This window comes from Thamnophis elegans, chromosome 1 (assembly GCF_009769535.1).
Source record: "Thamnophis elegans isolate rThaEle1 chromosome 1, rThaEle1.pri, whole genome shotgun sequence".
NCBI classification, from domain to species: Eukaryota; Metazoa; Chordata; class Lepidosauria; order Squamata; family Colubridae; genus Thamnophis; species Thamnophis elegans.
The window spans coordinates 148,997,324-149,012,032 of NC_045541.1; the positions used below are offsets into that span (position 1 = coordinate 148,997,324).

The 14,709-nt window shown below is 36.1% G+C and overlaps 1 protein-coding gene across 1 annotated transcript; it reads right to left on the reverse strand.

Annotated features, from left to right (window-relative positions):
• Positions 1-171: 171 nt before the first annotated feature.
• On the reverse strand, positions 172-14,655 carry XRCC3 (X-ray repair cross complementing 3). The gene is made up of 9 exons (XM_032234876.1): positions 14,273-14,655; positions 14,060-14,140; positions 13,399-13,921; positions 12,635-12,772; positions 12,005-12,217; positions 10,152-10,306; positions 5,280-5,492; positions 4,921-4,970; positions 172-4,005 (listed from the first exon to the last, which is right to left on the reverse strand). Exons 3-9 carry the CDS (start codon positions 13,490-13,492, stop codon positions 3,756-3,758), a joined length of 1,113 nt encoding a protein of 370 aa, XP_032090767.1. The 5' UTR covers positions 13,493-13,921; positions 14,060-14,140; positions 14,273-14,655; the 3' UTR covers positions 172-3,755.
• Positions 14,656-14,709: the final 54 nt, after the last annotated feature.

Sequence of the window (14,709 nt, forward strand, 5' to 3'; positions counted from 1 at the left end):
GAAGCCAGATTCATTTACTAACTTATCAACTGCAGTGATTCACTTAACAACTGTGGCAGGAAAGGGGGTTAATGGGGCAAAATTCATAGTATAGTTTTAACACTGGAAAATATTAAAATGGAAACAGTCTAAATCAATCTTAGATTTGATTCTACATATTTTATTTTTAAAATTTGAATTTACTCTTTAAAACAACTGAGGAATTTTATTCTTACATGAAGAAATAATGCATGATCAATTTATCTTCAAAACTAAAAAAAATGGCTCTTTTAAAAGTTATAAAGTTTGATTTTTTTAATTGGAACAAAATATTTTCAATTTGCCACAACAATTTCTTTAATTTATTTTGATTCTTAAATGGATGTTATTGCAAAAACATTTGCCCTAGGCTAAAGAAGCAGACTTTCTTCAAAAGTGTATAGCATGGTGTCTCTTTTGTTTTGTTTTAATCTGTTACAGAGTTGTGAAGTATTTGTTTCCTTTTTAAAGCTTTCTTGTTACTCTCAAAGTGTAAAAATAAAGAATCAAACAGAGTTACATAAATGTGATTTCTTTATTAAAGGAACGGAAATGTTCTGTGCATGAAATATTTACAATTAGTCATCAACACTGGTTGCTTAGCAACCATTGGAAGTTCCAACAGACCGAGAAGAGGGTGTGTGTGTGTACTTCAATCCAAGTTTGAAGTGCCAAAAGTGTGCTCCTCCGACAGCCAGAGGACTGCACTTTGCACACTTAAAACCAGGCCATCTTTACAGCCATTTGCAGTGTTCTGTGATCAAGTTTTACAAAATTTTGCTGAAAACCAGCATTTACTTCTGGGTTTTGGCAAAACCACACCTGTAGTGAACCATAAGAATCACTGCATTTGCTTAACTACCGCTACAAAAAAGGACTGTTAAAAGTGGGGGCTCGCTTTATGGCCATCATGAGTTACAACATAGCAACCAGCTATGAACTCTGGGAGTTGGAAGTCCCAACATCTTAAAACATTGTCTTAGAAAATAACTACGTTCACAGAATATTGTCTCCTTGTTCTTTCAAACAATTTTTTTAATTCCACCCACTGCTGTATATACATGATATGCTGCTATATCCAATCCATTACTTTGCATAATTCTCACAGAGGGCTGTATTGCCAACTTCTGTGTACCTAAAAAACAACTTGTGTGTCAAGATTATTGTGTACTGATCCACATTTCAGAGGAATGTTTGGGGAATTTATGAAAGAAATTCATCCTACAAATGTACAGTCTTGAGTAATGCTGCCTGTTTCTCCATAGAGAACAAAGTTTTGTCCTTAAAAATATCATTAAATTGGGAGAGAATGGTATTGTCTTAAATACCCCGAAGAATATTGTATTATAGACAATGACATGTTTTTGTTTAATTTGAACTGTTTGTTTTATCTTCAGGTCATTGTTCTGTGAAATTGTTATGGTATTTCTAGTTAGCTAGAAACCTAAGACAACATGATGAGACTGGAATTAAATATTTACAGGAAAACAATCCAGCCAAAGTCAAGTGTATTTTATGATTTTGAAAAATTTCTAAATATATACTCAACTTTTAATCAGCCTGTAAAGTAAGTAAACATAGTTTATATTAGGAAAGCTGAATGTTTGCATTGTAAACTTAAATAACCTTCATCTTTAATTTAACCAAATGGTAATCTGAATTTTTGTAGTAAAATAATTGAGTTCTGCAGTCTGTTTAAAATGGAATCCAATGAAAGTTGTATCACTTAATGCTTTGAGTCATGATGGAGATAAAATACTCCCATCAGTTATTTTCCAGACATTTCTGACATAATTAAAAAAAGATTCAGTATAAACAAAAATCTAAGATTCTCCATTGCTGCTGCGGTATTCAACATTTGTTCATAGTATGTTAAAATGTTGTTATCATCATCTATTTTAGTATTTACCTGACTTTTCGATAATCATTTTTACTGTCTTAAACATGATTTAAAGTACATGCAAATTGCTACATGGTATTAACAAAAACTTAAAAGCTTTTAAGCTTAAACAAAAGCTTAATTAACAGTGTATAGATTATGAGGAAAGAATAATGTCTCATGTATTCCTATAGAGAAAGTTTATTGGCAGGGCAAATACTTTGTTCGGACAAATAAAGAATCTAGGATGTATTATCCTTGAATAAAGCATGGCCACAAGAAGCTGCTATGTTTTAATAATTTACTAGAAAGCATGCAATATGCTAACCAACACTTTGTGATCTGGAGATGTTTTAGTAAGATCAACTTAGGCTAAATATTATTTGAACAGGACTTCCTCTGATAATGGGAATCTTTGTTTAAGTACAGTATAATAAAATATTTCTAAACACAAAATACAAAGTGAAGGAATACTCTCCATATAATTTTCCATAAATTGCATTGAGAAGTTTCTTCAAGCAACTGCAGAAATCAATTACAGCATTTAGAAAAAACATCTACCAAAATATGATGTTGGAAAAAGTGTATAACAAACTTAGGTATTGTATATAGGCACAATACTTGACAATGATATGAGAATAAGTGAAGTTTAAGCAGCAGATTGTCTCTGCTCATCCCATGAAATCCAACTAGTATGTATGGATATTTCAAGTCCTTCTAATGAAATAATGTCATGTATCAGGATTTAGAAAGTTTGTCTTCTATGTTACAACATCAGCCCTATGGAATTTCATTCCCATCAGATTTTGATTATCCCAACTCCGTTGGCTTTCCATAAGACCTTGACAAGTTGTTTTTTCTCCCAGGCACTGAGCCAATGCTGGATAAGCTCATTCTGAAATGACTTTTAATTTGAGTCAGTTGGGATTTGGCCTTAACCTCTACTGTGAAGGATTTTAAATTTTTTTTAGCCATGTCTAAGCTCCCCAGAATTGCTAGGGGCAGCCACACAAATCCTTTAAATAAATAGTAAATAAATATGAACATTTAAGTCTTATTATCTTTTCCCCCCCAAAGGGACATGAGGACTTTATCTAGTAAGTTTCATCTCCTGGGGTTCTTGTGTATTTTTATATTTTTTATTTTTAGAAATTTAGAAAATGAAATTATTTTTCCCATGTAGAGACTGCAATGGAAGTTACCTATATGTACATTTAGTGCACAGGCAGAATATAAATATTTCTTCATAAGTTAAAAGAGAAGAGCAAAAAAGTTAAAAAGACATTTTCATCTTTGTCATCTTAAAGGTAAATGGGACCCAACTAAATCTCGTCAGGAAAAGAATTCCCCAGCCATGCTAGTAAGCTGCATCACACCATTAATAGTCTATCCTGACTTTAAAAGAGTGCAGCACATTTAAATGGATCTAAGTTATTTCAGCCTAAGCACTGAAAATGTAGCATGTTGATCCTGTGTTAAATACACATAAATGTAATTGGTGACAGCAAAGAATTTCCTTTCTAGAAATACAGTTTAAACTTCAAAGGTTTTTCAGTTCAAACTTATTTTATCAGATGTTTGTGATATATTTGTTTTGTACTGCTAAAGTGGATTCTTTTATATACTGAAGTTTTGTTGTTCTATTTTTGTAGTTTAAACTGGAGTTTAAATTGTTGTTTGCGATCATTCTGAGAGCACAATCCAGATCAAATAATACAAGCATTCTACCGAGCAAGCACTTTGCTGAGCAGACAGGATAATGCAATAGATAAATACGATGATACAATCACAGGAACAGATTGAGGATTTTAAAAATATGAGCTCCATTTTATATTGAAAATGGTTAAAAAATACTGCTTTATGTTTCTTCATAATCATGACTGATTTTCCCAACTCCTTTTACACCTTCTAAATTTACAGTATAATAGCAAAAATGCTGCGGCAAATGAGGTGCAAAAATAATTCTTAACATTCGGAGTTCACTTTTACTATACAGTGTTTCTCCACCAGTCAGTGCCTGGTTTACAGTACGGCACACCATCAATCTCATCAACAGCTGATTAGACCAAGTTATTCCCAGTGCTGGAACAACAGTCCTGGCTGAACAGCTGAAAAACAAAGCCTGCAATTATAAAATATTCTACTCTATTTTGAATTAGGGGGAAGTAAGCTTTAAAAAAAAATGATTTCTTGGGCTAGGCTAATGGAAACCCTACAGCAGTTTTTACCAAATTGCATTTACAATAAACTAAATATTATTACACAGAGGAAATAAATAGTATTAATTTAACTACTGCATTTAAATTCCATTGTTAAATTTATTTTTTGTTGTTCCAGAAGCGTGCAGCTACCCACAGCCCAAAATTTACACAATCCTGGGACAGATGAATTAATGATATGGTTTGATCTAAGGCAGGGCTGCCAAACTCGCTGGCCGGGTGCGTCATGTGCCCATGCCCGATTTAGCGAAGGAAAAAGTCCTGATATGTCACGTGACTCCACCATGACGATGCACGTTTGACACCCTTTATCTAAGGCAATTTTGTTGAACTCTTTAAAGATTAATGTACTCGTATAAGAGTGATCTGTTCTAGCAAATGTTATAACATATTAGATACTTCAGAATCACATTAAGGTAGAATGTATTCCATTGCATCATATTATTCTGTGAAAATGTGCTGTCTGTTGAAAACTTATTTTAACTAAGAAGAAAGTTCTGTTGGGTAGAGGTGTGGTTAGTCACAGCCTCACTCATCACAGTTACTCTTTCAATGTAGCAGAATCCATATAAAATCAGGTGTTTACACCTTGTGTTTGGGGTTAGCCATAGAATCCAATAGCAATTCTTGCATCATTCCAACTCAAAATGAGTTATTCTAGCTAAGAATCCAGTATCAGCACATGCACACTACTGCACACATACAACATATATGAGATATGTGTTTAGATCTTTCACTTTTGTGTGCATATGTGTGCACATGTGCGCATACATATGTGCTTGCTGAATTTCTTTTTCCACTCACCTTTGAGTATTCCAAACAGCATCTTCTCTCACATTTATTGCATCAGTTACCTAGAATATATAAAAGAAATCAAGAAAAAATGTCCATTCAATGCTTTGTCAGAATGTAGTAATAGGAAAGAAATAATTTTACTTCAGATTAGTTACTTCTAATAAAATACTTTGGCTAAATCATACATAATTAACCAACCTTAATTCTGGTGAGACCAGAATTTTACTTGCAAACATTCCATTCTTAACTAGGAATTTCATCTAAGTGTTTAAATCAATGTCCAGTCATACATTAAAACCAGTTAGATGTAAATAGCTCTCATGAAATTAGTGGGATGTTGCTAAGGCAAGCAAACTCTGCTATTTTACCTGATTAATGCATATTATGGGGGTCTGGAACGTGCAACTTAATCTGTGAAGTTTTGCCCCAAATTTCTGTAAATATTTAGCTTTCTGGAGAGAATCTGTAGCACTGAATTCACATCTGAACAAGGCAGCAATGGAGTCAATAATGATTAGCCGCACCATTCCTCTCGAGAGCAGCAAGCTAAGTCTCTTAGTAATGCATTCATGGAAAGTGTCCTGTAATAAGGAAATACAGCAGGAGGCATGTCAAGTACAGAACAGTTGTTAAAAAAGTCTGGTCCACTGGATGCACAGTAATTGCTACAATAGCTAGAGTAATCCTTATTCCAAAAATTGTATTTGTTTGCAATGCCAGCAAACAGCAAATTGTATACTCAATCCATCAGAGCTTTATTGAGTCAGGAAGCTGAGTGAGAATTACAGCAATGTTGCAAAACTATGCACATTATCTTGAGACTAAGTTCCAATTAACCCTTCTGAATGTATAATAGGATTACATTAAGATTTTTACGGCAGGATTATTGGTATGGCTCCTCATTCTAAAACAAGAGAATAAATATCCTTTTTCCATGCTTGGAAATATGATTATTCAAAGCTTCTTTCTGCCAAAGCGGACTAGCATTTTTTCAACCAGTGATATTTTTCCATGGTGTCAGATAGGGGTCAGTCCCCTGCACATAGATCCTGCCTAATGTCACCATCAGCACTGAAATAAATACCAACAGGAAAGGATTAATTGTGGCCAGCACAAATTGATTTACCATACTTTTCATAGTATGAAACACACTTCCTCCCCCCCCAAAAAGAGGGTGGAAATGTTGGTGTGTATTATACACCAAATATGGCCATTTTTGGCCTCCTGCCCCGCATGTCTTGTTTTTGTCAAAAATGGACCCATTTTTCAAGCAGAGAGTTTCGGAGGCCTGCAGAGTGTTTCTGGGGGTTGGGGAGGCCAAAAACAAGATGCCTGAGAGGCCAAAAACGGGGCCGTTTTTTTGCTAAAATGGGATGCACAGAGGGTTTGAGAGGCCTGCAGAGCACACCTGGGGCTGGGGAGGGCAAAAACTTTTTTTCTTGTTTTCCTCTTTGAAATCTTATACGCCGGTGCATCTTATACACCGGTGCATTTTGTAGTCCAAAAATATGGAAAGTCTTCTAAAATAAATTACCCCACTCCAAACTGAAATATATCCTACTAACTTCAGAGCTCTGCTGCGTTACTATCAGTGAAACCCGTAAGCCATTTATAGAATGGTATAGAATCAATGCTTTTCTCTGCACAATTTTTATTTTATGTTCCTGATGGAGCATCAAATTGGGAAGTAAGGAGTATAGCTGACAAATCACTCCAGTAAAAAACCAAATGCAGGAGAAATATACTGGAAAGCAAGTTCTTATCAATACATGAATGGATTCATTTACCCTTCTGGCTACTGTTCTAGTAAGTGAAACAACCTCTTCCCCAATGACCCATTCCCTATTAATATTTAGGAAAGTGGCTAAAATGCAGTTATTCAAAAACACTTTTAATGTTTACATGTTGTCACTGGGAGATGCTACGTCAATATCATCCTGGGTAAATTAAGACATTACCCTGTGATTTTGTTATCCTGTGTTTTATCTGTTTTATACTGCACACTGCCAGGAATCTATATGGAGTAACCATATATCAAGTAAGTATGGAGGTCTGACCAAAAAAGCTGGTTAAAAAAGTTGCATTTACAAAGGTTGATGTGTAGTAAAAAAGCTTAACCTTGTATTTGTGATAAAGGCCTAACTTTAAAAAAAATCATGGCCTTTTCATTTCTTCCAAGCTTTGTAGCAGCAATGGCCATAAAAGGAATTTGTATTCTGTTTAACCAAGTAATGTGTTCCATGTGTACACACACACACTTTCTCACCAGGAACTTAATCAGGATATGTACATCTGCATTGCCCATCTGTTTGTGTCAGATGTCTAATTAGGATAGATCCATGGGAGTTGCCTCTGGATACAAATTTCTGTTCTTGATATATTGTATCTATTTGGCTTTCAATATGTGCTTGCATCAAAAAGCATAGGCCAAGCAGCAAACATGGTCATGTGATCAAGAGAAGGGAGAGGTTTAGAATAGGAGTGGTGGCATGCTGAATCATTGCCCATCTCCTCCTCACAAATGGATGCGTTGAGGTGTTTTTTTCTTGCATCCATTTTCTAAATCAATATTTTTTATTTCTTTTTTTCAGCTTTTCCTATCACGTCAAATATGGTTATATTATGTTCTGTTTGAAAGAATTATTCTTCTGACAGACAGCCATCATTTTGAGCCCTTTTAGGAAATGACTTTCTAATATGCCATTGGGTCAGAAAGAACAAAAGGAAAGCATTTGACGTACATTATTCTCTTGGGCATTCCACTTTTGTTTTCCTTTCCTTAAAAAAAATTAAAAATGTTAAGCAAAAGGTATCCTGTGGAATTCCAGTGTATTTTCTCACAAAGGAAATGCTGAGTATGCCAGAGGAAAAACAAGCAACTGATTAAGCCAGATCAATTTCTCTTTAAAATCAGTACAATGCAATGCCTAGTTGGAAAGATTTTCTACGCCTGAAGCATAGTAATCAAATGCCAATCAATTCCACTCTCTGCCAATTTTGAAACAGCAAATGAAGTCTCCCCTATCCTTGCTTGCTTTTCTATCTCACTTACTCCCTTCTAGTTGGATTTCTCCTCATTGAGGGCAGTGATGCCACACCCTTGTCTCCAGAGTACAAGTTTATGGAGGCCTGCAGACTAGTTTGATCACAGTCCCTGAGTTTTACTGCTGTCCACCATTTAATGGACCATTTTAACACCAGAGGTATGCAGAGAACAAAATGCAAATTAACATTAATCAGTGAGGCAGACTATAATTTGCCTTTTATGCCCGAAATTAAAATTCAAGGCAATAATATCATTTAAAACAATGTATACCTTTATAAAAATAGGCAGCGAATGATTCTGTGACTCATTTATCATCATTTATGGGATTTATTATTGACTAGTTAATAACCTGGTGTTGCTGGGTATTTATTTTTCCCAATCCTGTATTAGCCAGGAACTGCTCGACGATGAAATTATTTTCTCGTATGTAATCTGAGTGAAGTATGTCATGTTGGTGGTGCAGGCAGGCCGAGTTGCAGTAATGTGCTATTAATCATGGCCATATATTTGTCCTGAAGAATAATCAAAGCCTTGTTGAAAATGTCTGGACCAAACGTAATTTCTAATGTTGGATTTTCCCCCTTACCAGAGTATTTGTGGAATACTGTAAAGCGATTACCATGGCAACTCCACTGCGCTGTACAGTAGAAGCAATTGTAAGGCAGTACAGTAAAGCCATTTTAAGACACAACAGGCTGCATCTTAACAGAACATATACCCTGAGGGGATTCTTACCCCCACAGTATTTTTTTTCCTGAGAGTAAGTCATCTGGGTACCAAGTTTGGCTGAAATTGCTCGAGGCGTTCCAGTTATGCTGGAACATACACACACACAGCCATTTATATATTTATATATGTGTATATGTGTGTGTGTGTGTGTGTGTGTATGTAGGGCCCAGCAGAATCCAGTTGAGCTGCTGATGGATTCGGATAGCGAGGAACCAATGAGTCTGCCAAGGAAGATGTGGAGGACCCTGGCCAGGGTTCAGACTCAGAGCAGGGACCAGAGAGGCTGGTTGGCCACCAGGAGGTGCCTGAGGCATGGAGCAGTGGGGAGGACTCAAGGCAGTTTGTTCTTGATGCCAGGCAAAGAAGGGTGGAGAAACGAAAGCAGCAGTTGTGGAGGCAGACTCATAAGAGATAATCAAGCCAAGGTGGTTGTGACTTGGCCCCTCCCAAGAGAGATATAAGTGAGAAATTGGGAGGGGTCCTTTTGCAGGACACAACCATTCATAACAGTCTTGAGGAACTCTTGTCTGGTCTGTTTTGTATTTCTGTTCTGTTTGGTTTGGTTTGTTGCCAACCCTTCTTGCCTGAGAGTGTTGTCTGGGCTTTCAGCCAATGGAGTTGTAATTCCTGTGATTAAAGAGTGGCAAATAGCCAAACCTGTGTCTGCATTACTCACAGGCCAGAGCGGGGTGGTCAGAATATGTATGTATGTATGTATGTATGTATGTATGTATGTATGTATGTATGTATGTATGTATGTAAGTAAGTAAGTAAGTAAGTAAGTAAGTAAGTAAGTAAATCTGCTTTTATTCAAACTGGTTCTTTTAGTTTTCTCTCTGTAGCAAGATGTGCAAGATAGGTTGTGCAGGAAACCTGAAACAAGATTCTTTAAAAATCTTCATAATTCAGTTGACTTAGTGCCAAAAAGTAGGCATATAACAGCACTGCTCTAGCTTCTGAGAGTCCTTCAACTTCGCCAGCATAGTTTCATAGCTCTGAGAACAAAAAGCTTAACTTTTTATTATAAAATAGAAGAAAAATGAACACTCATTTTTCAGAAGTTCTATACTGTTTCTCACAGTACTGAAGTTTAAACCTGACCTGTTGAATGTGTTCTATAAGTTAAGGTCTTTTTAATGAAACCATTTTTAATGCTTTGCATAATTTAACTAATAGATGTTCTATATGTGTTGTTTGCAAACTTTTAGCTTCATATTAAGAAACTTTGAGGGGAAAAGCTAACTATATATTTTGTAAAAACAAATAAACCTCTTTTTTTCTGTAGAGATCTGAGAAATGGCATCAATGGAAACAGCACTATAAAATTGATGTGAAGTGTTAAGTAATTGTCATTTTGATTTACAAAATGCGTATTCTACATTGGAATGTAGCACCACAGCTCTTTTTCAGCTGCATAGATGGAATCTAACCTTTTGAAGCACTGACAGCCAGATAAAATACTCACCAGGTCTGCTGCATGCTCAACAAATATTCTGTTTCCAAATTTTATCTTCTGCATCACCTCGGATGGAACGTCACTCCTCAATTTTGGCAGTTGCTCAATCAATTGCTGCAAACGTTTATTAGGGAAAACATCCTCTGTGCATATGTAAACTGCACCTGTAATGAAGCCAAGCCGTCTGAAATTACTGGCTTCTCTTTGTGGCAGTCGGCTGGCACACACACACACACACACGGGATAATAATTTCCTTTTTTTAAAAAAAATTGTTTATATGGCAACCCATTTCATAACTGTAACTGTGGGTGGCTAACAAAATAAAAAACTCAGTAAAAACAAAGTAATACCAATAGCAAAACCCAGTATAGATAGATAGTACAGAATGTTTGTTGAGGACAACAACATGCGATATAGTGAAAAACCACTTCACACACTGCCTTAACCTCATGACCCCCATGCCCAGGAAACAGTCACATTTTTAAGGTTATCTGTAATACCAGCAGTGTCTTGCTGGATCCTGGGAATTATGATGTTCCAAATGGCAAGTACTGCAACCGAAAATGCCCATTTCCAAAGCTACAGTGGACACTAGTGCAGATATTCATCAACTTACAACAGTTCATTTAGCGACTGTTTGAAGTTACAATGGCACTGATAAAAGTGACTTATGACCGTTTTCCAAACGACCATTGGAACATCATCCCCATAGATATGTGATCCAAATTCAGATGCTTGACTCATGACAGTTGCAGTGTCCTGGGTTCATGTTGAAATTTGTTGAAACCTAACAAGCAAAATTGATGGGGAAGCCAGATTCACTTAAACAACTGTGTTACTAATTTAACAACTGCAATGGTTCACTTAACAACAATGACAAGAAAGGTCGTGAAATGGGTCAAAGATCACAAATATCTCATTTAACAATAGAAATTTTGGGCTCAATTGTGATTGTAAGTTGAGGACTATTTGTACAGAAAGACCTGAGCTCATAAGCAGAACCATACTTGAAAATGAAATATTTGATTCAAGCCTGGCAACCATAAATAATAATTTAGGTGATGGCAGCAATGCATTACACAGTATTTCATCTTTTGACAAAAAAGTAGGCTGAAAATTAGGATAAGGCTACACTTGAAGAAAAATGCCTCTAGAGCAGTTGGTTCTATCCTGAAGGGATACTTCTCTGAGTGCACAAAGCAAATTTCTATAGTGAAAAATTTGATTTCAGCAACTGATGTTGAATGTAATTGGTTTGTTTAAAAATTTAAGGACAAATACAGGCTTCTCAAACACTTTCTTTGGAACCAAACGAGAGAAAATTTATTACATTCTTTTAAGCTTTTAAAACCCAAACTACCCAAACATGCTTGAACGTGTGAATACTGAAATCTTCAAAAGAATGAAATCAATCAAACAAACAGTCATTGTTTGATTGATTAGAAGAATATTTTTAATATTTGGAGTTGAAACTTTAGCAAGGAATAGACTGTATAGCTTTGTCACTATTTTTACCGAAGATAAACAAAATTATAATATAATATAGGAGCCCTGGTGGCGCAGTGGTTAAAGTGCAGTATTGCAGGCAAACTTTGCCCACAACCTGGAATTTGATCCTGATGGGGCTCAAGGTTGACTTTGCCTTCCATCCTTCAGAGGTTGGTAAAATGAGGACCCAGATGTTGATGGCAATATGCAAATAATGCTTACATTGTAAATGCTCAGAGAATGCTGTAAAGCACTACATGGCATTATATAAGCCTAAATGCTAATAATCATAATGCAATAGTATGCAACATGGCAGGGAGTGAGGAATACTGCTCAAAACCATTCAAAGAGATTAAAAGAGCATATTTCTTACCAGATTCTAGTCCACCATATCGGTATGGATACTGCACAGAAAGACACAGCTGCAAAGCAATCTGAGTCTTCCCAGCAGAGCTTTCACCAGCAATTTCAGTAATTCCTGTACGGGGAATTCCTCCTCGGAGCAAACCATCTAGAAATGGGCAGCCTAGACTCAGCTTCTGGCCTTGGGAAGTGCTGGGGGCTTTGTTTTGAAATAGCTGGAGTGCTAAAACAATTTGACAGCAGGTTTACTTAATGCACTTCTATGTCACTTTCAATGTAATTATCCTGAAATGGTTGACAAAATAAAGGCACTGAGGCTCTTAATCAGCTGATTCAGAAATCCTCAGAAAGCATTCAGTTAAGACATCCAGCGAAAGTACTATGTTCTATTTCGGTAGCAGGAAAAGAATATAAGATGGAAAGGGAATAAAAGAGTTTCTCAAAATTAAAGAAGAAAAAAGTTGCCTTGTTACCATTTTATGACATAAACCCATAGTTTTACAGCAAGTTAAAGGATTGAATTAGATTTTAACAAAAATCTGGAAGATCAAATGCCACTATACCTTCAATGTATAGGTTTCTAGTAGTCTAATAATTTTTTTCAATTGATTGTTTAGAAAAAAGTTAGTTGAAGACTTACCTGTAAAAACAGAGTTTTTTCTCAAAGTACTAGAAATTGTTCTTAGTAGATATTGTACATCTGTCTTGGATAGCTTTGTTAACCTTTGCAAATCTGATCCCGAAAGATGGAAAATGTCTTTAATTGATGTTATATTTGCTGAAATAAGAAAATTGATTCTATAACCAAAATAGATCTATTTATTTTATTTGAAAAGTGGGGATATTACAGGGCATAGACATGTTATTACTTTATTCTCTTGTTCTGGAATCCTATATCATATACCTTAGTATGCCCCATTCAACTCAATGCAACTTACTTTTAAGTAGACATAAACAGCATGGCATCATTAATACAGAGATTTGTTTTTATGCAAATACTTTTTTCTAATGCAAAACTGTGAAACTATAATTATTCATTGTTACTCAACTATTCAGAACATCCCTTACTACTGGCATTCATGCATGCATTCTTTTATTCATATTTCTAAACAGCAGGTGAGAGCAAGGCCAAAAAAATCCCATCAATGATCAGCTAGAGACACACTTGCAGATGTTTATTCAGAAGTGAGTCCAACATGGCTTGTTCTTAAAAATTTAGCTTCTTTTCAGATCTGGATATACCCAATCTCATCACAATCAGTATTTATCCACTTGCAACTGTAGCCTACTCTATACAATCCCTTAATCAAATGCAGCAAGGCAGTTTTCTTACACAATCAATCTATAAAAATGATAGAGGGGTGACATATAATATGAAAACAAGGATTTGTAGTGTTGATGTACCTTTTTTAATAGCTGCAATCACTCTAGGGTTCATGTCAAACTTATCCCAGTCCATTTCTTCACAAATGCAGAGCCACACAATATTAAGTAACATAGAGGAAGAAAACTGAGTAAGATATAGCTTTAGAAAGATGCTAACAGAAAGACTTGAAATAGTTTTTCACATCAGCCTTGCTCCTTTGATCTCAGTATTATTTTTCCTATTTTTCTTTAATGCTTTTATGTTACTAGCGTTATATACCGATTTGCAATTGCTAGGCTCCTTGGCTTGTTTTAGTTACTTTCAGGTTACGTAGCATGTGAAAAAATATCAGAGGTGAAGACTGTTCACACGTAAATTGCATGAGACAATGGTACTTAGGTGGAAAAATATAAGGATATATGAGATTGGTCAAGACATGTTGAATGTTGTGAAAGTGGATGCAAGTGCTAATCTTCACACAGAATAAGATCCCACGAATAAAGGGCTTCCCTCCTCCATTCTGGAATCAAACAGCCTAGCCTGTTTATCATCGAGTAAGACCTGCGTGGGAAGAATATGAATGACGATTATATTCTGAAAGTGAACAAAAAATTAAAGCTGAAAAATAAAGCTTCCATTTCTATAGGTAATAGTAAAGAAATTTTAATAAATGAAAAAAATATTGAACTCTTTTGTTACCTATGTTTACTTCTTCATAGGATCTTTATTTGCCATAGTTCCAGTCGCCCATGTGATTATAGACTCAAAATTCAAAACCACCTTGGAAAAAAAATGCCAATATTGAAAGCTAAACAGAATTTCCAAAAACGGACAGTCGGACAAAAGTCCCCCAACTCAAACTCCACCGAGAGGAGTCTATTAAGCAAGAATCCCTTTTAAATGATCTCCTACCTTCAGTGAACGACCCTAGCCTTAGAGAAGAGAAAGGCGCTAACAAGAATCAGCCTAAACCGCGGAAAGCGTGGGCCAATCACAGAATGCTGGGAAGAGTTAATAACCAATCACAAAGCCTCGCTGGTCATCGAGAACGCGTCCTCTTAAACTTCGCTGTCAATGTAAAAGGCGCATGCGGCGTTATCCTCCAATCTCTGCGCGCACGCGTGCGAGACTCCTCTCTTCTCTTTTCTTTCTCCCCTTTTCACTTTCCTCTTTGGCCGGAGATGCCTTGAAGGGGATTGGCTGAGAAGTATATATCAATGGGGTGGGGTGGGGAGTCGGCCCACCATTGTAATGTTGTAAACAACAGCTCTGCTCCCCCTTCCCGAAGAGAAACGTTTCTCAACGTTTCATTGGCCCGGAGAGACGTCTACCTTCAGTGAATCTGATGG